Below are 22,027 nucleotides of genomic sequence, written 5' to 3'. Positions count from 1 at the left end.
CTTGAACTTGACTCGAGTTAATACTCACGAGCTACTCGAGTTTGAATTGTTTGAGCCAATTATAAATAAATTGCTATTAAAATTATAAATAAATTAATATTGTAAATATTGTAAATAAAAATATATTAAAAATTTTAAATAAATCAATATTATGAAAATATTATAAATAAAAACATATTATGAAACTTGATTATAATTTTTTTTTATTTAAAACTTGAGTCAGGTATTACAAAGCTCATACATGGCTCGACTAACTACTCAACTCAAGTCAAGCTCGATTCATCGAAACCAAGGTGATAGCAATGCGAGGGGATATAAAGGATAAGGAGATGGCGAAAAGAACTACAACTGGAGAAGAAGAGATTCCTTCTCGAGGAAACTAAGGCTAGAGGAAAAACAAATCTGAAAATAAGAGAAGACAGGACGGCAATGGTTTTACTGGATCTGGAGGAGGTTGGCTGACTTAAAGGTTTTGTGGATGGATTAATTTATGTAGTAAAAACTCCTGGTTGGAGAAATGAGCTGGCCAAAGAAGGAAAGAAACTTGTGGTAGAAAATAGAAGAAATAGGGGTGGCTGGTTTATTACATTAACAGAGTTCTTAGGGAAGGGTAAAAACAGATAGTCTGTGTACCAGAAGGCAAAGAAAAATAGAGATAGATAAGGTTGGCTGAAGCACTGGAAGAGATGACTGTCATTGAAGAAAGGAAGCTAAGAACAGAGGGTAGCACTGGTGGAACAGAGCATTGTATGAATGGTAAACAAAAGCAAAACATAGAAGATGGGAGTTACGAAGCCAAGCTAGAAGAAATGGAGATACACTATGGAACCAAGGAAATGAAATTGTTTTCTCCTGTCGCAGTTTCAAAAATTTTTTGGGAAGAAAAAGCAACAGATTGGGTTAATAGAAAGGTAGCGACAACACTGAACAAAGTGCAACATTGGAAGGAAGTCTTAGATGCAATAGTAGAAAAAACACATTCAATGGAGAAGATGACCCTAATACCATTTGATGAAAGGAAAACTATCCTCGATGTAGGACAAAGTCAAATGGAACTACTGGTGATGGAAACGAGTCTTGACTGTTTAACCTCTAACAAAGTCAAAAGCTCCTCCCAATTGGATCTCAGGTGCTAAAAGTTTTTGGATTGGTGTTTAACCTTTGGCAGGATTACATGTTCCATAAAATAGCAACAGTGTGTGGTGGAGTCCTGGAAGCCTACTGCTTGAAGGATCTCCGTGCTGCCAAGATCAAAGTGGCGTGGGAAAAACAGGAGAACACCCCCTGAGCCTTGCAAATTTTTGCTGATGACTGTTGGATAACAATATGGCTGATTTCAGAGATGGATGTAAAGCTTTGGTTCCCAGAATTGAAGGAAGACGATGATGATGACATGGAAGGTTGGGTTATGCTTAGCAAAAGCTGGGTGGATAGGTTGATGGGTCAAACTAAGGCAAAGGTGAAGGAAGCTGAAAAGGTCAAAGTTCTTGGTAGAACAGACCCTTTCCCTTTTAAGGTTATTTTTTCAAATTCCTTTGAATTTAATCCAAAGGCTCAAAAGAAGTCCTATGCCGAGGCCTTAAAGACAAATGGAGATCCCAACCCTCAATGAGGAGAAAAACAGGTAGAAGGTGTTTTTGGAGCCCACCCTTTCCCTATTCTGAGCCAATTGAGTTTAGGGGCTAACCGGATCCCTTAAGTCAGACCGGGGTTGCGTGATAACTTAAAATATCACATTCCTCGTCTGCTGCCTTCGGTTGGGGACGATAGTAGGGGTCTATCGTTATCCCAATCGACCCTTGTTGAGCTCGCTAGGTCCTCTGTGGAGATTGCTGCTAGCAGAGTTGCTCTTCCCTTGGCTTCTTCTTGGTGCCAAACAGCTTAAAGTCGTCAGACCTAAACCTCAACTGGAGTCTCTGGGGGGTAGAGAAATCAATGACGCTAGAGAAACCAAACCCATGGTACTATAGAGAGATTCATGAGGAGTCTGAAGGTGAGGTGGACTGGGAGGATCTTAGAGATATTGAAGAAGAGGAAGACGATCAGCCTTCAAGTAGCGGAAGTGTTAGCTCTATGAAAGGTTGCAAATAGAAAACTTTGACCGCTTTGGAACCGAACTATTATTTGGAGAGGACGAAGACATTCTAGTTCTGGAACTAAAAGAAGTGAGCATGGAAGAGCCTACTGCGGATTGTGGGGGTTTTACAGAAGCTCCTCAAGGATAGGGGGAGGTAGGAACAGGTCAAGCTCAGGAGCAAGAGATTGGAATTGGGGACTTGGGCCTCCTAAATGACCCAAACTGAGGATCAACTGAGGAACAAAACCATTTAGTGGTCTAGGATGTTGCTGAAGAGGAACACAACCCTTCAAAGTCTGCCTTTGGGCAGGGATTCTTTCTTCTGTTTCAGGGAGTTCCTTCCTCTTCTCTTGCTTTCCCTTGTTCCCCTACCTTTCCAATTCTCTTATTCCTTGTGCTAAATCTACTGTTTTTGGTTGTGCAGATCCAGTCTTGGAAACTACAGATGGTGGGATTTTGGATCTGAGTGTGCCAGAAAAACCAGCAGCAAGTGGAAGTGTGGATATAGGGGAAAAGGAGATTATGGATCTAGTCTTGCAGAATTTAGAGACCTTAATTGAGGTGGAAAGTTCTGCCGAGAATAAAATGGAAAAACAGGAATTAGTAGAGAGGGAGGGGGAGGTCATTAAAATCATTGACAGAAGAAGTATTCCTAGAGAGCAACCTAAGGGGAAGGGGAGGAGACCAAAAAACCCAGGGAAAGTGCAAACAAAACGTAGAGTCTACCTTAGGAAGAGTGTGTGGATAAAAAGAGGAAAATGAGCGAAGTGGAAAAGTTAGTGTGGGGTGTCTTATGAAAAGGTTGAAAATAAAAAAGAGGGAGAAAAAAGGGGGAGACTAGGAGGTGGAAGTAGAAGGGCCTACCAAAATAAGTGAAATGAAGATTTTGTGCTGGAATGGGAGGGGGATTAGGTAGTGCTAAAAAGCGGAGAGTTATAAGAAATGTATTAAGGAAAGAGAAGCTAGAAGTTGTAATGATTTAAGAAAGAAAACTCTCAAATCTGGATAGAGGGTGGATAAGAAGCATTTGGAATTGTAGGGGGTTGATTTGGTCGTTCGTCCCTTCTTGGGGTGCATCTGGTGGAATTCTCACAATTTGGAAGAATGAGGAAGTGGAGTGTATAGAAGAATTAATTAGGCTGTATTCAGTGTCAATAAAAGCCAATACAATAAGTTGTGTAAGTGAATGGGTGTTAACAAATGTGTATGTTCCTAAGTCATAGAGAAAGGGACCTATTTTGGGAGGAACTTGCAGCAATCAAGGGATTGTGGGAGGGACCTTGGTGTCTGGGGTGAGACTTCAATGTCATAAGATATACAAATGAAACAAATAACCCAAACCAGACCACGACCACTAGTATAAGGAAGTTTAATGCCTTGGTAGAGTCTGTAGAGCTAAAAGAACCACACCTTTTACAAGCCTCCTTTACTTGGTACAACCTTTAGGAAAACCAAGTAGGAAGGAATCAGGTTGTGGTGACCCATTTGCAGTTTGCTGATGACATAATCACATTTTGTGAGGATTGTTCGTATTCCAGCTTAAGAAACTTGAAGACCCCTAGTTGATCATTTTCAGAGAGTTTCAATCTTAAAAGTAAATTGGGAAAAGAGCTGTGGCAGGAGTAAATTTGGGAGAGGAAGAAACTAACTTGCTTGCCAGGAACACTAGATTGTGTGCCCGTGTGGTAAAAATTGGCCCCTAGATTATCTTGGCATGCCATTGGGGGGGGGGGTGTAATCCCAAAGTGGAAAGTTTTTGGAAACCCATAATAGAAAGATTTACTAGGAAGTTAGCCATGTGGAAGAGGAGCTACATTTCTATGGGGGGGGGAGGGGTAAGAATCATCTTGATTAGATCCACTCTAACCAACCTACCCACCTACTACCTATCCACCTTTAGAATCCCAATAAAGTTGCAAGGCAATTAGAAAAAATAATGAGATTTCTTATGGGATCCGGGTGATGAAAAGAAAAATCACTTGGTAATGTGGGAACAGGAGGGTTGAGGCGTGGGATTTAGGGTTCAGGAGTGGGTTGAGGGAGTCAGAAATAGGATTGGTAGATGATCTTTTCTCCCTTCTAAATTCAGTGTTTTTGAATCATTCTTGTCCTGATAATAGAATTTGGTCTAAAGAGTCCTCTGGTTCTTTTTCATGCTCTTCTTTCTTCAATGCTTTAGTGCACTCTTCCAATTTAGTTTACTCTTTTCCTATAAAAGAAGTGCGGAGTGCTCCTGTACCTCCAAAGGTGAGGGCTTTTTGTTGGGAAGTGGTTCTCCAAAAAATCAACACATTGGACTTGCTTCAGAAAAAAAAAGAGTGAATTGGTTCTTATCCCCTCATGTTTGTAGCCTTTGCTTGAAGAGTGGTGAGACGGTAAATCATCTACTAATATCTTGTCCTTTTGTTACTCTTATTTGGGATTGGTTTTCCTCTATCTTTGGGTGCAGGTGGGTTCCTCCTATAAGCGTGGTGGATCTTTTTGAATCTAGCTTTTTTTGTCAGTCAAAGAAAAGAGGAAGGGCAATGTGGAGAGCAACGAGGGCAGCAGTTGTTTGGGCAGTGTGGGAAGAGAGAAATAACAGAATCTTTCAAGGGAAAGAAAAATTAGCACATGAAGTCATAGGAGGGATCACCATCAAGATCATACATTGGCTGAAATCGCTGGATATGTTCAAGGACTTCTCTATAGATGACTTAATTAGAGGGTGGAGCGCGGTAGCAGCTTCTTCCTGCCCCTCTTTAGCTATTCAAGAGGACTTGTCGCCCCTGTTATCTTTGGATGTTAAGTTAATCTTTGATGGCAGTTCTATAGGTAATCCAGGCCCCTCTGGAATTGGGGGTGTCTATGGAGATGCGGGAGGAAATGTCCTGGCCCAGTAGGACTGGGGGACTCTCTTAGGGCAGAAGTTTTGGCACTCCTACAAGGGCTCAAGCTGGCTAAACAGCTGGGTTTTCAGCAGTTGGAAGTGGAGGGAGACTCGAAAAATTACCTATTCTCTATGCTTTGTCAGACTATAAGGCTGAGCCTGTTGCCAGGTTTGGCTTACTATCAGAACCTGGGTTGAACTGTGACTTTGGTTTTAGAAGGGGTTTGAGGGATAATGAATGTGAATCCCTAGTTTTTCTGCTTTCAAAATTGGAAGAGGCCTTCTTGGATCAAAATTCTGTGGATAGTAGAGTTTGGTTCCCATCCCTGGATGGTCTTTTCTCTTGTGCCTCCTTCAACATCCTCACCCATTTAGAACCTTTCTGGGAGAATTTCCTAGTGAAGGAAATATGGTGTAAGTCAATCCCTCCCAAAGTGCAAACTCTTTGTTGGGAAGTGTACCTTGGAAAGGTTAATACCTGCGACTTGCTATAGAAAAGAAGGCAAGCTAAGTGCCTCTCTCGTCATGTTTGTATCCTCTATTTGGTAGTGGTGAGACCTTTCCTCGTTTACTTATCTCATGCTCTTTTGTGTCTTGCATTTGGGATTACTTTTTTTTCACTCTTTGGCTGTAGATGGGACCCCCCACAAATGTGGTAAGCTTATTCAGTTCTAATTGTTTGCGGCTGCAGAAAAAAAGGGCAAAATGCTTATGGAATGTCACAAGAGTAGCTGTAGTTTGGACCATCTAGGAAGAAAGAAATCAAAGAATTTTCAATGAGAACATATCTAAAGAGGAAGTAATAGAAACAATTAAAATCAGATATGCATACTGGGTAAAAACTGTTGTTACATTCAAAGATATCTTAACAGATGATATAATGATGAAATGGGAGGAAGTGGTACAAATGGGCACACATAAAGAAATTATAGAGATAGAATGGAAACCCCCAGAGGAAAATAAATTGAAGGATAATTTTGACGGTAGCTCCCTTGGAAACCCTGAGCCAAATAAATTGAAGCAGAATTTTGATGGTAGCTCCCTTGAAGCAGAGCAGCTAAAGAATTTGTAACCTGCTTTCATTTAAAAAATAAATAAATTCTTTGCTGATAAAAAAAGTCAAGCTTGACTCAACTCGATAATCTTAGAGCCGAGTTCAAGTATTTAGCAAGCCAAGCCCAAGTGGCTTGTGAGTTGGGTCGGCTCGCTTAATACCCCTAGTTTAGCCCCCTCTTTGTTCTAACAAAGTTCTGAGATTATGTAGGAAGATCCAAGGGCCATCACTTCTGAATTAATTGGACTTGCATTTGTTTTGTTCATCTCCTTTTTTCTGTTTCTTCTATTATACACATCTCTTCACCAAATCTGACATCTGATAACTGTAAAAATGTCTACAATAGCCTTGCAGCATGTCTTTTTATGTCATATCTATGGAAAATGAGCAGACTGCTTATAGGAGACATCTACTGTACTTCGATCATTCAGTGAACTTGTATGAGATTGAAAGATTACCTTGTTGTAGTGGAGCTATTGTTTTGGCAATCTAATGAATAGAAATGCCATTCAAAGAAGCTCACTGTACGCAAGGAACTTTTCCTAGCTTTTGGAGCTATTTATATTTAAGTTGATACATCCTTGTTTTTTCAATTTTTGCAAGATTTTTGGTTTTGGTCAATTGAGCATCTTTGTAATCTTGTCAGTCTGTGCTACATAAGAACATACTGAATATTGCATTACCTTCACAGGGTATTATTGCATCTGCTGTTAACTATGGACTTTTGACATGGTCCAACAAGATTTTGGGGCCAGCATTGGTGGCTCTATACAATCCTCTTCAGCCTGCTGCATCTGCCTTCCTATCAAGAGTATTCCTAGGAAACCCTATATATCTGGGAAGGTTTTATTCAAAACCCATTTTCATATTTGTTATTTATGCTCTATGTGCACATTCACATGTAGATGTTTTTTAAGCGGAGTAGAAATACCATGTTGCTCTTATTGTTGTGTTGTAAGCCGGTTTTGGTTAACATTTGGTTGAACAGTTCCGTTTTTCTAAACCATCTTAGTTGTATACATCATAGATGTATGGGAGTAACTGAAGCTAACTTTTTGATGTTTCCATGTTTGAACAGCATTCTGGGGGGTTCTCTGATTATTGCTGGACTTTATATGGTCACCTGGGCGTCCTACAGAGAAAAGCAAGCTTGTAATGGGATCAATACTCATGTGAACCGGACATCTGATCCCCTTGTTCACAAGGAATCACAACACAACAAGACTTCATATCAGAGAGGACATATTCTTTCTGGGTCCTCTACCTCATTTCCCAAGGCAATTGATTGAGAAAACATAAGATGGATCCTTTATTAAGAGGAAAAGTTCTTTTGGTAATAGTCTGATTAGTAGTCTCTATTTGTATACAAATCAAATATCCATAATTCTCTCCTTATACGAGTAATTTATGCTATTGTATAGATATTAGTAAGTCCTTATTTTGCTAGGCCTTACTATAGAAGTTCCACAGCGTTATCAGATTTCTCCTTTCGCTCAGCCTTGTCAACGTTCCATCTTTTGGAAGAAAGCTTGAGCAAAATTAGTTACAAACCAAAGCAGAGTAAGCCAAGGTTTTGGTTGTTTTTTCTCTTTTAGAGCATAATAAAGCATATGGCATTTATGGAAGGGTGTAATTTTCAGGTTGGCCTGTGAAAGAGGCAACCAAAGAGCAGACAGGTAAAAGTTGGATGAAACCACCGCCAAGAGGTGGAGAATAAGGTCATTTCCCTTGTTATCATTTCAGCTTCCCCCCTGTTTTTTCAGAAAAAAGAGTTGATAATATATTATATGATAAAGTTGTACAAGGTAGCATGTCCATAGTACAGTGACTTTGATATTTATAAGCATAATAAGCCAATAGATGAGCTTGTATGTTCTTAGTTCTGGATATATAGATGAATTTAAGTCTCTAAACTGGCCTTGGAGGTGTGAAATCTGCTCAAAATGCACTTGATCAATCCATGTACTATTACTTCATCATCAAAGAAAATTTGCATCAATTGGCATTGCAACTCTATAGCAGCATCCAATCCCTTGATAGCTGCATGGAGTTCTGTGTCATGCAGGGATCAAAATTTCGTCATGTATCGACCTGTATTGGCTGATACAAATCATATTGGAGCCTTCCCGATATGATATTACTCTCCAATCTCCAATATGTATCGTATTGGAGGATCAGAATTACTCTCCAATCTCTATATTTGCTTCCTAAACATTGCCTTATTCTTCAAGTATCTTAGAAACCTAGATCACCTCTTGGTTTTGGCAAGCAAAATTTAGCCCTTGAGACTATGTGTAGAGTGTTGCTAATGGATGACCGTTGCCACAAAAAGTTTTCTGAACTTTGTTAATTGTATTAGTTACTATCTTGGAAGCATTGTGGTGAACATAGTCTAAAGAGGGGCAACTTGTGCCACTACTTTTGTATGTTGTATGGGCTGCTTGCGAAAGTAAATTTCCTTTTCAAATATTTGTTTTTATTTGAATTCTTTCAACCAAGTTTCTATGATCTGCTGAAACACTCTTAGCTCGCCATACTTGGCACCCAAGTAGGTGTGTATATCCTTGGAATAATGAATGTCAACCACTTTAGAGAGAAATTTTTGGTGTTGTTTTATGAACATTTTTACTTAAAGCAATGCTTGACTTGACAAATTTTATCCTTTGTTTTGTTGAAACTCTACAATTGTATCTTCGAGTCTCTTTATTTGTTTTAGTTTTGCTCAGCAAAAAAGAATACAATCATCTACAAATAACAAGCGACTTATTTGAATCTTTCATGTTCCTTGCAACTATTTCATTGTTCAGCAATTGGGTAAGAGCTTCCATACCAATTATAAGTAAGGGGAAAGTGCATCTCCTTGTTGTAAACCTCTTTTAAGTTTAAGTATGAAGTAACCCGTAACTTTCTCTCCCATTTAATCGTGAATGTTGGAGATTCTATACATCGAGCCACCATAGTAATCCACTTGTTAGAGAAATTCATTCTTTCTCAACACTTCCTGTATGGAAGAATTGAAGCACAAGATTGTATATATCCTCCCAAAATGTATCAAAATTAGTGTTATTTATCTCAAAAGTAGGTGGTGTCAAGATTGTATGTCCTCTTCATTACCATGTTCAAGAAGATCCTTGAATGAGCATGTCAATTTTGGTAGTAGACCATTGACCTGATTGAATTTGAATACAACCTATTGCTTGTCTTCATCTCTTATATTTTTATGTTTGATAGAAGAATTTGGTATTTTTATCTCCCTTCGCTAACCATACTTGGTTATTATTATAAATCTGATTTGCACTAGAATTCTGTTAGAATCAGAGTTGAAGAAATATCAGGGAGACTAGAAGAAGTAGAAGAAGAGAAGAGAAGAGAAGAGAGAAAGAAAATTCTTGTTCAAACTAGAGAACTCAGATCACTTTCTAGTCGGCCAGATTTAATTTATATGTTTCTATCCATAATAACAAAAGACTACTATGTCCTTACTTTAAGTATGTGACACATCACCTAAAATAAACATTACACATTAGCTTTAAACATAAATATAAAGACTAAAAATGCTCTTACACAGTCGACACTAACACTCGCCCTCAAGCTGGTGAGTATATATCATATAATCCTAGCTTGTTACATATGTAATCTATTCTCCCATAATTCAACCCTTTGGTGAACAGGTTTACCCATTGATTTCTTGTGTTAATATATGCAGTATCTATCACTCTACTCAATACTCTCTCTCACAAAGTGACAGTCAACTTCTATATGCTTTGTTCTCTCATGAAATACCGGATTAGAAGAGATGTGGCTACAATTTGGTTATCACAATAAAGTTTCATTGGAGTGTCAATTGAATATCCCATCTCCTGTAGAAGATTTTTCAACCACACTAATTCACAAGTGGTATGTGTCATGACTCTATATTTGGCTTCTACACTGTTTTTTTCTACAACTATTTGTTTCTTACTTTTCCATGTCACCAGATTACCTCCAAGGAAAGTATGATAACTTGTAGTGGATCTTATGTTAAATACAAAACCAACCTAATCAACATCAATATATCCCTCTATTTCGATATTTCCTCCACTCTTATATATCAAGCCACAAACAGGATCTTTCTTCAAATACCTTATAATTCTTAGAATTGCATCCCAATGTGGAACCCAAAGTTTCTACATGAATTGACTCACTGCACTAGCTACAAATGAAATATCTAGTCGGGTAATGGTTAGGTAGTTTAGTTTATCCACCAACCACCTGTATCTTTTAGGATCTTCAAACTCTTCACCCATATCATTACTTAGCTTGGTATTTGATTCTATAGGTGTTTTAGTTGGTTTGATACCTAATAATCTTGTTTCTTCCAACAAATCAAGAATATATTTCCTCTAACACAAAGTAATGTCATGCTTAGACCTTGCTACTTCTATTCCTAAGAAGTATTTTAATTTATTAAGGTCCTTTGTTTGAAATTGTTCTTGTAAAAATGTCTTCAACCTATCAATTTCCAATCTATTACTCCTAGTAATGACAATATCATCTATATATACCTCTGATAAGATCTTTCTAGCCTACGAACCATGGTTAAAGGCTGAGTGGTCAATCTGACACTGTTTCATACCAAACTTCTTTACCACTTCACTAGATCTACCAAACCATGCACGAGGAGGCTATTTAAGTCCATAAATGGCCTTCTTTAGTTTGAACACCTTACCATCCTCCCCCTTAGCAACAAACCTCGATGGTTGCTCCATATAGACTTCCTCAAGCAGATCACCATGTAAGAAAGCATTCTTGATGCCAAGTTGAAAGAGAGGTCAATCATACATAGTAGCTAGAGATATCACAACACAGACTAAATCAATTTTAACAAGAAGAGAGGTCTCTATATAGTCAATACCATATGTTTGGGAATACCCTTTGGCGATCAGTCTAGCTTTTAATCGCTCTACACTACCATCAAGTAAATACTTAATAATGTATACCCACTTATAACTGACAACATGCTTACCAGGAGGAAGTGTCGTAAGATCCCACGTATGATTATGAGTTAAGGCGGAGAGTTCTTCTTCCATTGCATTGCATCATCTTGGAGAAGCAAGGGCTTCCTGGACATCCATAGGAACAATAATAGAAGATAAGAAAATAAATTAGTGATGGAAAGTAGAAAGATGAGTGATAAAAACATAATTAGAAATATGATGAAGTGTACAACTACGTTTACCTTTCTGCAAGGCAATCGAAAGATCAAGGTAAAAAACTAGGGTTTTAGATGGTGTGGGAACAATTGTTGGATCTGTTGACGGTAATGGAATTAAAGGAGGAGCAGATACATGTTGATGTGTGTACACTTGACGAATAGGTGGCCGTTCAACAAGAAGATGCATCGGAGGCAAATACTTGGTCACAACTGGAACAAGTGGAATGGAGTCCTCAATTGGGACTGAAAGAGGAGGAGGTGATGAGGAAGAAGAAACATCACCTCACTCTGAGAAAAATGGAGTGGACTCAAAGAAAGTAACATCAACACACACAAAGGAACATCAGAAGCTAGAGTTATAGCACTTATATCCTTTCTAAGTCCACGAACATCCAAGGAAAATACACTTAATGCATCGTGCATCTAACTTGCCCTTCCCGATCCAAGATTATGAACAAAATAGACACATCCAAAAACCCGAGGAGTAAGGGGAAACAGAGACAAGGTAGGAAACAAAGTGGTGAAGGGAGAATGGCCTTCAAGGATGGGCGTGGGGATCTAATTAATTAGAAAGCAAGATGTAAGTACAACATAACTCAAAAAATGTTTGGGTACATTCATATGGTGCATAAGAGATCGAGTAGTTTCCAAAAGGTAACGGTTCTTTCTCTCAGTTACCCCATTTTGTTGTGGGGTGGTGTAGGTATATGAAGTCTGATGGATAATGTCATGTTGTTCTAAATACTCCTGAAATGGTGTATAAAAATATTCACGACCATTATAAGAACGGAGAATTTTAATGTGTACACCAAATTAGTTGCGAATTTTAGCATAAAATTTTTGAAAAATAGAATAAAATTCACTCATTTCTTTCACCTTGAATAATCATCAACAAAAATAACAAAGTATTTATAATCATTGTATGTCATTGTTTTATTTAGACCCCAAACATCTGAATGAAAAGAAAAAAGACTCGATATATGATTATCAACCCTACGACTATAGGGAACACGATGATGTTTTCCCAACTGACATGACTCACAATCCAAAACAGAAACATGACTCAACGATGGAACAAGAGAATTCAAAACTTTAAGTGATGGACGACCAAATCTACATTGCCATTGAATAGGAGAAAGGGATGTTTGAAGAGCTATTAACGCAATACCACCACCATCAAGATAATGCAATCCACCAGCTTCATGCCCTCAACTAATCTTCATCCCCGTCTTGAGATATTGAAAAACACAAGAACGGTAAAAAGTGATAGAGCAATTAAGGGACTTGGTCAACTTATTAATAGACATAAGATTAAAAGGAAACTTGGGAACATACAAAATTGATGATAAAAATAAAATGTCTATGTTAATATTACCAACACCACAAATGAAAGATGTGGAACCATTGGCAAGGGTAACAAAGTGTAATGTCGAACACTAAGAAAGGGAAGAAAACACACATGGAGTTTCAGTCATGTGATCGGAGGCTCCAGAGTCAATAATTCAGTGGTTGGGTTTGGATGCCAAGCAAGCCATACCTGAGTGTGCAAGAGTGGCTGTATTCTGTTGAGATGTGGCCTGAACAAATCTTTCATACTCATCACGTGGAACACTCATCTCCTTCCGGGAACATCTGTAGATATAAAGGGCATTTGATCAGTTTGATGACCTTCCTATCTGGAACTGCTATCACTAGTCACCACATGATTTTCCCAATTTGAAGGTGGGCCATGCAAATCATAACAATAATTGATGGTATGTCCTATACCACACTATGTACATTTTCTTGGACCTGAACTACATCATCTACCATGAACTCCCCCTTAATCTTGACCTCTAATACGTTCACCACCACGACTATACATAGGTCCACCACCACCACTACGACCATACACCTATCCACTACGGCCAAATTGAGCTCCCTGAGCTCCACCTCTAACACCACGGCCCCTTCCTCTTGACACTACAAAGGCCAACCTGTCAGAGATATTAGAATTCTTTGTAGTCCCAATAGAGATCATCCGAAGATGAGCAAACACCTCTTCTAAAGACAGAAGAGTTGACCCTCTTAGTATTTGTGCCTCCATTGGTTCATATTCAGGTTTCAGTCCTACAAAAAATCTGATCACATCTAGTTGTTCTTTCTACTGTTGCTGAATTTTAACATTAGAGGTGGGGATGGTACACATTCAGCTCATTGAGAAGGTTTTTCATGCTAGCATAATACTCAAGATTCTGATTACCCTATTGCAGATTAAAGTACTCCTGATAAAGTTGATACACTCTAGTTGTGTTGTCTTGTCTTGAATACATCTTCTTGGCATGGTCCCAAACCTCCATGGTTGTATTAAGAAACATGAAATTCATAATGATCTCGGGTTCCATACTATTTCATAACCAGGTTTTAATTTGTGCATCCTCTTGTTCCCAATCACCATACTCATGAGATAGTAGAGGGTTTTTCTTCCCTTATATGCTTCACTTTCTTCTTAGCTTTAAGGACCTCTACAGATTTTTCCCAAGGCACATAGTTCTCCCCATTCAATTTGATAGAAATCATTTGAACATTAAAATAGTCGGTGGGAACCATCATACTAGTTTTGTTTTCACTGTTATGTCCCATATCTGATTTTTTTTTTTCTAATTCACTTTTCACCACACTACACACTACACTGCACTGCACTCAGCACCACTTGTCGCTAAATTCTTCACTCTCCACACCACAACCCTACTACACGACTACCTAAATTCTCACCACATTGCTTGCAACTCATTAACCATTCAATCTACACTGAAATCTTCACAAAACCCACCTATCTAATTAACAAACATTCGACTTGCACTCAACAATCCACTGCATCACCTGAACCAACCCTCTTCTCACCATCGATTAGGGGGGGCTTCCTACAAATCACTACAAACACCCACAAACCTGTTGATCGAAGGCATAGAAACCTCCAAGGGGAAAGGGCGACCACTCCTTTTCAGCCCCTTTCCCTATCTTCAATCGATGATGAAGAAAAAATAAAAAAACCAAAAGGGGATAACAAATCAGGTTAAATGCTTTAACAACTCAATGAATTATGTCACTATGTCCTTGGTGGAGGCAATAATTACCTGCAATTAGCAATTCAATTTTGAAAATGGATACAAGAGGTTGAGTGATTGATTGATAGTACGATTGATTGATTTGACCATGGGTAAAAAATACTGAAAAAGTATACTGCGTCTCATTGTAGAATTTTGAATTTCATTGCAGACCTACAACAATTCAAAATGTCAAATACCCTCACCCTAAGCACCAATAACCACCTGTGTATTGACATCAATTTCGAGCTAGTACCTAGCACAATTGTACGGTGGGGCTAAGCACCAATATTTTAAGAATCAATTGGAATTGCCGATCTCAACACAATAGTTTGATAAGCACCTGGTTCACACAAGTGAAAAAATGATGCTATAAATTAAATAATAAACCTATATAATTGTTGACAAAGTCAACTTAAGACTTGGGTGAAACAAACCTATAAAGTTTCATATATAACAAAATCAACATGTCTAACCATCTAGTTCAATTGTGGATTGAAAATATTAATATGAACCACAAGTAGGAAAACTTTGAAGATGGGACTTAGAAATGCAACTAATCCACCACCATACAAAGCTTTGATTACTTGTCTTTACTATAGAGGTTCTAATATGGACCAAGGTTTTAAATTTTGCAACATATCGACTAATATGGGCCAATATGTATCGTTTTAAATTTTTCGTCTGTATCGACCTCGTATTCCGCACTATGTATTAGCCGGATTTAATTTCCCTCTCCTTTTTAAATTTAAATTTAACTTCTCTTCTCTCTCTCTCTCATTAATTTCAATTTTAATTATAATTACGACAATTAATATGTCATTAAATGTTATTTAAGTCAAGTAACTTGTTAAAAAGCACAAACTGAAAGTAACAAGTTTTGAACCCAAGTCATTTGCTTACAACAATAATTAATTAACCATTATACCAACAATATTTGCTTATTAAAACAACACGTTTTTTTATACATAAAGTGATCTTTCTTGCCTTGGTGGATGTTTCCCAACAAATGTTAAAATTTGATTATTAATATTTATATAATAATAAAATGAATACAAATTATACTTATCTATTAAAAATTAAGGTATATATTAACTTGTATACATAATAAATATTATCTAAATCTATATATAATAAATATTAGTATATATACACACATACATTTTAGTTCTATTATTTTTCAACAGTTACTAATTATATTCCGATACTTTATATAAATCATTAAAGAATGGTTTCTATGTTTGAACAAATTAGTTATAATCACATAAAACTCATTTTTATTTTTGTTCATATTTTTAAGAATTTTTTTTGGGATTTTCTAGTGTATTCATGCGTATCTTGATTTTTCGTCCATATCTATGCGTTTCTAAAACATATTTTGATACATCTCTTAAAATTGCCTTTCCGATGCACCGTGCATTTCCGATACTTTAAACTTTGATATGGACAATGAAATTATTGTTGTTATTGTGTAAAATTCCTGTGTGCAACACATCTATATATTTACTAGTATGTTGTTTGTTTCAATTTTTAACTTGGAATTTGATGCTCAATGAGTTGTTTATGTTTGAGAAAGTGTGAATATAATTTATATAATTGTAGTAGGTGACAATTGTTAACATTTCAATTTGATATTTTAATTATATTTGTTATTCAAGTAAGTATGCATGTTATTTGGGCTTTCTAATTGGGTTAAACCCAATAGATCGAATGGCTCAAAATGTAATAGAACGGTTTGGTCTAAAATGGTTTAATTGGGTTTATAAATTTCCTAAATTGTAATTTATTGGTTTGATTTAAAATCTTCTCCAAACCGAACCAAACTAAACACCCCTAATTGGGACTAAGTCTTTACTACAATTAATTGCTCTATATGTATTTTTTTTATTATTATTATTATTATTATTATTATTATTATTATTATTATTATTATTATTACTTAACTATTTTAAATTTAATCAGCCCTTAAAACTAAAAGACAAAAAAGGACAATTTTAAGTTTATTAGGCTCCGACAATAGGAAGTAATTAAACTCCTTTTTGAAAGAGGTGGGGTAGGGGCTGGGAGTTGGGAGGCGTGGAAGCCTCAAAGGCCCAAACTCTTTTTTTTTTTTAAGGTAAAAATAAAATAAAAAATTAAAAGAAAATTTTAAAAAGCCAAATACAGAAAGGCCAACCAAATTAAAGCCCACAGAAACCAACCAAAAGAAGACCGCCAAGCCCCACATAACACCACTAAACCAACACAAAAGAAAATTAAGGCTGAAACAAACCACAACACAAAACCAAACCTTAAACCACCCTAGCAAAGACTAGCTATCACCTACATCTAAAAGTCACATCTGCCCCCCACAAAATATATCCCAAAAATGTCATAGAATATATCCCAACCATGTATCAAGAACATCTCCCAATGATAAGTACAAAAAATATTTTCAGTGGAGCTCGCATTGTCTGCCTCCTAGTGATAAAAAATTTTCTATCCCATCCAATAACAATTGCCTCTTACTCTTTTCTCATTCACTCTCTCTTCTCTTCTCCTCCGTCCCCACCACCCCTATACAACACCGATCTGCCTCAACAAAGCCCGAATCTCCACCGCCCACACAACCTGTCTTCTGTTTCGCAAATAGAATTAAGTGGTGAAGTATTGAGTTTTGGATCTTAGGTGACTGCTTTGAGTGAATGGAAAAGGATTACCATTTTTTGGTTTCTTCATCATCGACGTTCTACTTGGCAACCACCCAATCTGAACTGTTCTGGCATTCCAGTGGCTCCCAGCCAACAAAATACTTTCCCATGTTTCATAAACTCTTGTTGTTAGGATTGAATTAGGAGTCTCCGGGATTAGGAGACTCCGCTGAGTTATGATCGAATTCGGAGTAGGAGTCTCTGTTCTCTTCTAATCCTTATCTTGTATAGTTGAGATAGGAAAGATAGGTTTGAGTTTGTATATATGTATCTGAATCCTCAATGAATAAAAAGATAAGAAAGGAAAATCCAGAAAAGTTCTGTTTTTACATGGTATCAGAGCCAAGTTGAAGACGAGGAAACGTGAGATTGGAAAAGAAACCTTGGCCTACTTTCTTCGTCCAAAAATTCCATCTTGAAAAAAGAGGCACAAGGAGTTGAGGGGTTGAGATTCTGCCCGGTGAGTGCAAGTGCGAGACGCGAAGTGGCGAACGCAATCGGTAAAACCAAAATGCAACCCAACTATCCATTGAGCCACTCGGAATTTCTCCATCAACTGCTTGGATCCGCTTGTCCAAGGTTTCCGTTGCTTCAGAAACTGCGAGAAGGAATCCCCACCACCTGGTTTCTTCTCGGACAACGATTTCACCACCCTTGAAAAATTTTGTTTGTCCAACGGCAAAATTGTCACACTGTCCAATCCATGCCGCCCTCGAAAAGCCTCAGCAACAGAGCCAAGGATTGAAGGCAGAAGAAGAAGAAGAATCGATAGAGAAAGGCTGGCATGTCCGAGCTCCACCTAAATCAGAAGCGTCCTTTTTTAGTTTTCATGCATGGGAGGAAAATGCGTAACCAGACGTTTTCCAGCCTGCCAGAAGGACCTTACCACGTCAATAGCATACCAGAGAGGCGGAGATGCGAGGGATGGAATGTTTGGCATTTTCCAACGGCTGGTTAGTTTTATGGGATGACAATTTCTCCGCCTCTGGCTCGGACTGTTTTCTCTGTAATCCTTTTACACGGAGGAGCCTTGCATCTTGTTTGTCTGACCTGACGATGACCAACGGATTCATCAAGATTTGCAGCAACAGTTGGACAGTAAGATTACGACTGTTTATCAGTTAAAGCATATGCTTATACTTTTAATGGAAGTCTAACTATTATAGAAGTGGAGTTGTTGCTACTACTGCCACCATAACCTTATTTGAAGTGCAGGATGCTCGAACTGATATAAAAGCCATAGTACAACAGTTTTATTTGGTAGATTCTTAGGAGACATCTTCATTGTTTCCAAGATATACTTGGGATGTGTGCTTGATGAGGTGGACAATTTTGAAGTCTTCAAGTTTGATTTCTGTAAATTGGTTTGGACAGTGGTGAAAAGCCTCGGCAATCAACTCCCACCATCTCGGCGCTCCAAGGGGTGCTTTGACATCTGTTTCTTCAGCAAATCCTAATCCTCATCGGTCCACTCCTTTTCTTCCTCGATCACGGATCCATTACCAGACAAAATCGAAGCGCAAACGAAAATTAAAGGCTTATTGAATTTTTTGATTTCGGGAGCAAAGGTTGAAGTTCTGCAGCAGTTTTTGCCTCTTCAGGGAGTTCCGAATGACTCACAAATGTTCGGATCTTTAACAGGTTTCCGACGAGTCAAAGTTCTGCAACAGACATGGTGCTCGATATGGCTGAAAACAAAGAAAAAGAACACAGTGGGCGTGGTGGACGGAAACAAGGAGCAGGGGTAGGAGGAAAAGGTCGTGGCGGCCAAGTCAAGGCCAATACAGCCAAAGTCTCTATACAAGGCAATGCGTCTAAAGGAGAATCAATCGATGCAGTCAAGACTGGGTTAAATGGACTAAGTAGTGAGCAGTGGAACATGTTACTCAATCTTTTGAACATACAAAAAGAGGGGAGTCAACTACTAAGTGGTAAGCGAAAATTGTCAGAGTGGATAATAGACACAGGGACTTCTCATCATATGACAGGAAGACTCGAGTCGATGAGAGACATAAAGAACATCATTCCATGCTTTGTCAGGCTGCCAGATGGAAAAGCGACAATAGCAGAGAAAGAAGGCACAATTGCGCTGGACGATCATCTGATATTGACTAATGTTTTATATGTGCCTAGTTTGCATTGCAATCTAATTTCTGTGTCACAATTGATTGAGGAGTCGGATTGTGTGGTTCAGTTCACTAATAAATTCTATGTGATACAAGACCGAACTACAAGGATGCTGATTGGAGCTGGTGAGTAGCGAGAGGGACTCTATTATTTTCGGAGCATTGCATCAACAGGAGCAATGAAGACTACAGAGAGTAAGACATGTGATATTTGGCATCAAAGGTTAGGGCATCCTTCTCATAAAATTGTTAAGTTGTTGCCTTTTGTTAGTACTAAAAATAATAAGAATGACAGTATTAAGGGTTGTGATATATGCTTCCGAGCTAAACAATGTCGAGAAGGGTTTGTTTCTAGTAATAATAAAGCATCCGATATTTTTGAGTTAATTCATTGTGATTTATGGGGTCCTTATAGAACTATAGCTTCTTGTGGTGCTCATTATTTCTTGACAATAGTAGATGATTTTTCTAGAGGTGTTTGGATTTATCTTCTGATTGATAAGACAGAAGTGGGACAAGTTCTTCGAAATTTTTTGCTATGGTTCAAAGGCAATTTAACAAACCTGTCAAAAGTGGTTCGTACTGATAATGAGATAGAGTTTTTCTGCTTGGCTAGTTATTTTGCTCAGCGTGGTATTATTCATCAAACCACTTGTGTCGGGACCTCTCAACAAAACGGGAGGGTTGAACGTAAACACCACCACATACTCAATGTTGCTCGAGCATTGCGTTTTTAAGCTAGCATGCCTATTGATTTTTGGGGGGAATGTGTATTGACCGGATGTTATTTGATCAATCGGACACCGTCCATTCTGTTGAAGGGAAAAACTCCCTATGAAGTTTTATTTGGGCAACTTCCTTCTTATGGTAATGTGCAAGTTTTTGGTTGCTTGGCATATGCGCACAATCATGGACATGGAGGGAATAAATTTGTCAGTCGAAGCAAACAGTGTGTTTTTATTGGGTATCCTTTTGGAAAGAAAGGATGGAGGTTGTATGATTTAGAGCCCGACACGTTCTTTGCATCAAGACATGTTACCTTTTTAGAGGATGAATTCCCTTATGCACGCAAAGAGGATAAACAACCAAACAAAGCACAAGGCTAATTTCATTGTGGAATAAGTGGGATAGATGAGGTGTTGGTGCCATCCACTTATTTATCAGGACAAGCAAATGGCGAGATGGAGACTAACCAGCAAGGTGAACTCGCAGAAGAAGTCAGTGTAGAAGAAGGAACCCACGTAGACCAAAATGCCAATACTAGTGAACCCATGCATTCTTCTAACGTCACCACAGAAAATGCAAGCGAAGACAGTCCTGACGTCAGGGGGATAGTAATGTTGAACAACAACAGCACTCTGAGTCTCATTTGGAGCATGGGCATCGATAGAAACAACAGTCCACAAGGTTAAGAGACTATGTGCTTCACACCACACAGCGCTTGAGTCCCTCTTCGCATCCCTTTGCAAGCTCACTCGATCAATCACATCCTGCAGGTAGTCCTTATCCCATAGATAACTATGTGAATTGTAACAATTTTTCTTGTCGATATCGTGCTTTCTTGGCAGCTATTATTGCAGGAGTTGAACCTACTTCTTTTGCTGAGGCGATAAATGATGAAAAATGGAGGGATGCAATGCAGAAAGAAATACATGCACTTGAGAATAATTAGGCATGGACTGTAGAGCCTTTGCCATCTGAAAAACAAGCCATATGATGCAAATGGGTATATCAAATCAAGTACAACGCTGATGGGACAATGGAAAGATACAAAGCCCGTCTCATGATCTTTGGGAACAAGTAGGTTAAGGGAATTGATTATAATGAAACTTTTGCCCCAGTTGTAAAAATGGTTATTGTCCATACCTTTCTTGCAGTCGCAGTAGCTAGAAATTGGGAGCTTCATCAATTGGATGTACATAATGCATTCTTGCACGGTGACCTTCATGAGGAAGTCTACATGTGAATGCCTCATGAGTTTCAGTCAGATAAACCAGGTATGGTGTGTCAGTTGCGAAAATCTTTGTATGGCTTGAAACAAGCGTCGAGATATTGGTTTGCTAAATTAACCACAACCTTGAAGACATATGGGTTTCGGTAATCAAGTTCAAATTACTCACTATTCACCTTTCGTCGAGACATGGTACATGTGCTTGTCCTCGTGTATGTGGACGACATTATCGTGTCAGGTAATGATCATATGGCAATTCAAGTCTTCAAGAAATATTTGAGTGACTGCTTCTATATGAAAGACTTGGGACCATTGAAATATTTTTTTGGACGCTGAAGTTGCCCGAAACTCAATAGGAATTTTTCTGTCTCAACGAAAGTATGCTCTGGATATTATCGCTGAAGTGGGATTACTTGGTGCAAAACCTGCTCATTTTCGTATGGAGCAGAATCAAAATCTAGCCTTGACAGATGGGCTTCTCTTATCTGATCCTGAGCGATACAGGCACTTGGTGGGTAGGCTTATTTATCTCTCAACAACTCGTCCTGAGTTGTCTTATTGTGTGCACGTTCTGTCCCAATTCATGCAGCAACCGCAAGAAAGACATTGGGAGGCTGCATTGCGAGTGGTGCGCTACTTGAAAGGAAATCCTAGTCAAGGAATTCTCTTGCGTTCAGATTGTGACTTGTAGTTATATGCATGGTGTGATTCAGACTAGGCGAGTTGTCCTTTGTCCCAGCATTCCCTATCTGGGTGGTTTATCCTACTTGGAAAATCGCCAATTTCCCGAAAAACTAAGAAACAACACACTGTGGCTCGTTCTTCAACGGAAGTAGAGTATCGGTCTATGGCCACGACCACATGTGAATTAAAATAGCTGAAGGGATTGTTATTGGCTCTTGGAGTGATGCATTCGAACCCAATGCGATTATATTGTGATAGTCAGGCAGCCTTGCATATTGCAGCAAACCCAGTGTTTC

At 38.4% G+C, this 22,027-nt stretch overlaps 1 protein-coding gene across 4 annotated transcripts in view; it reads left to right on the top strand.

Moving 5' to 3' along the window:
* Window positions 1–7,496, top strand: part of LOC148873570 (WAT1-related protein At4g19185-like) — a 30,735-nt gene extending 23,239 nt beyond the window's left edge. For all 4 annotated transcript variants that reach the window (XM_088966547.1, XM_088966546.1, XM_088966545.1 and 1 more), the window contains 2 exons: window positions 6,692–6,843; window positions 7,079–7,496. In XM_088966547.1, coding sequence (XP_088822673.1) covers window positions 6,692–6,843; window positions 7,079–7,289 — 363 coding nt within the window. In that variant the 3' untranslated portion in view covers window positions 7,290–7,496. The remainder of the gene's footprint in view (window positions 1–6,691; window positions 6,844–7,078) is intronic.
* Window positions 7,497–22,027: the final 14,531 nt, after the last annotated feature.

Source organism: Nelumbo lutea, chromosome 1 (genome assembly GCF_056320005.1).
Source record: "Nelumbo lutea isolate HS-2025 chromosome 1, American lotus-T2T, whole genome shotgun sequence".
In the NCBI taxonomy this organism is placed as follows: domain Eukaryota; kingdom Viridiplantae; phylum Streptophyta; class Magnoliopsida; order Proteales; family Nelumbonaceae; genus Nelumbo; species Nelumbo lutea.
The sequence above is the reverse complement of the archived record's forward strand: the minus strand, read 5'-3'. Positions and strand labels throughout refer to the sequence as shown.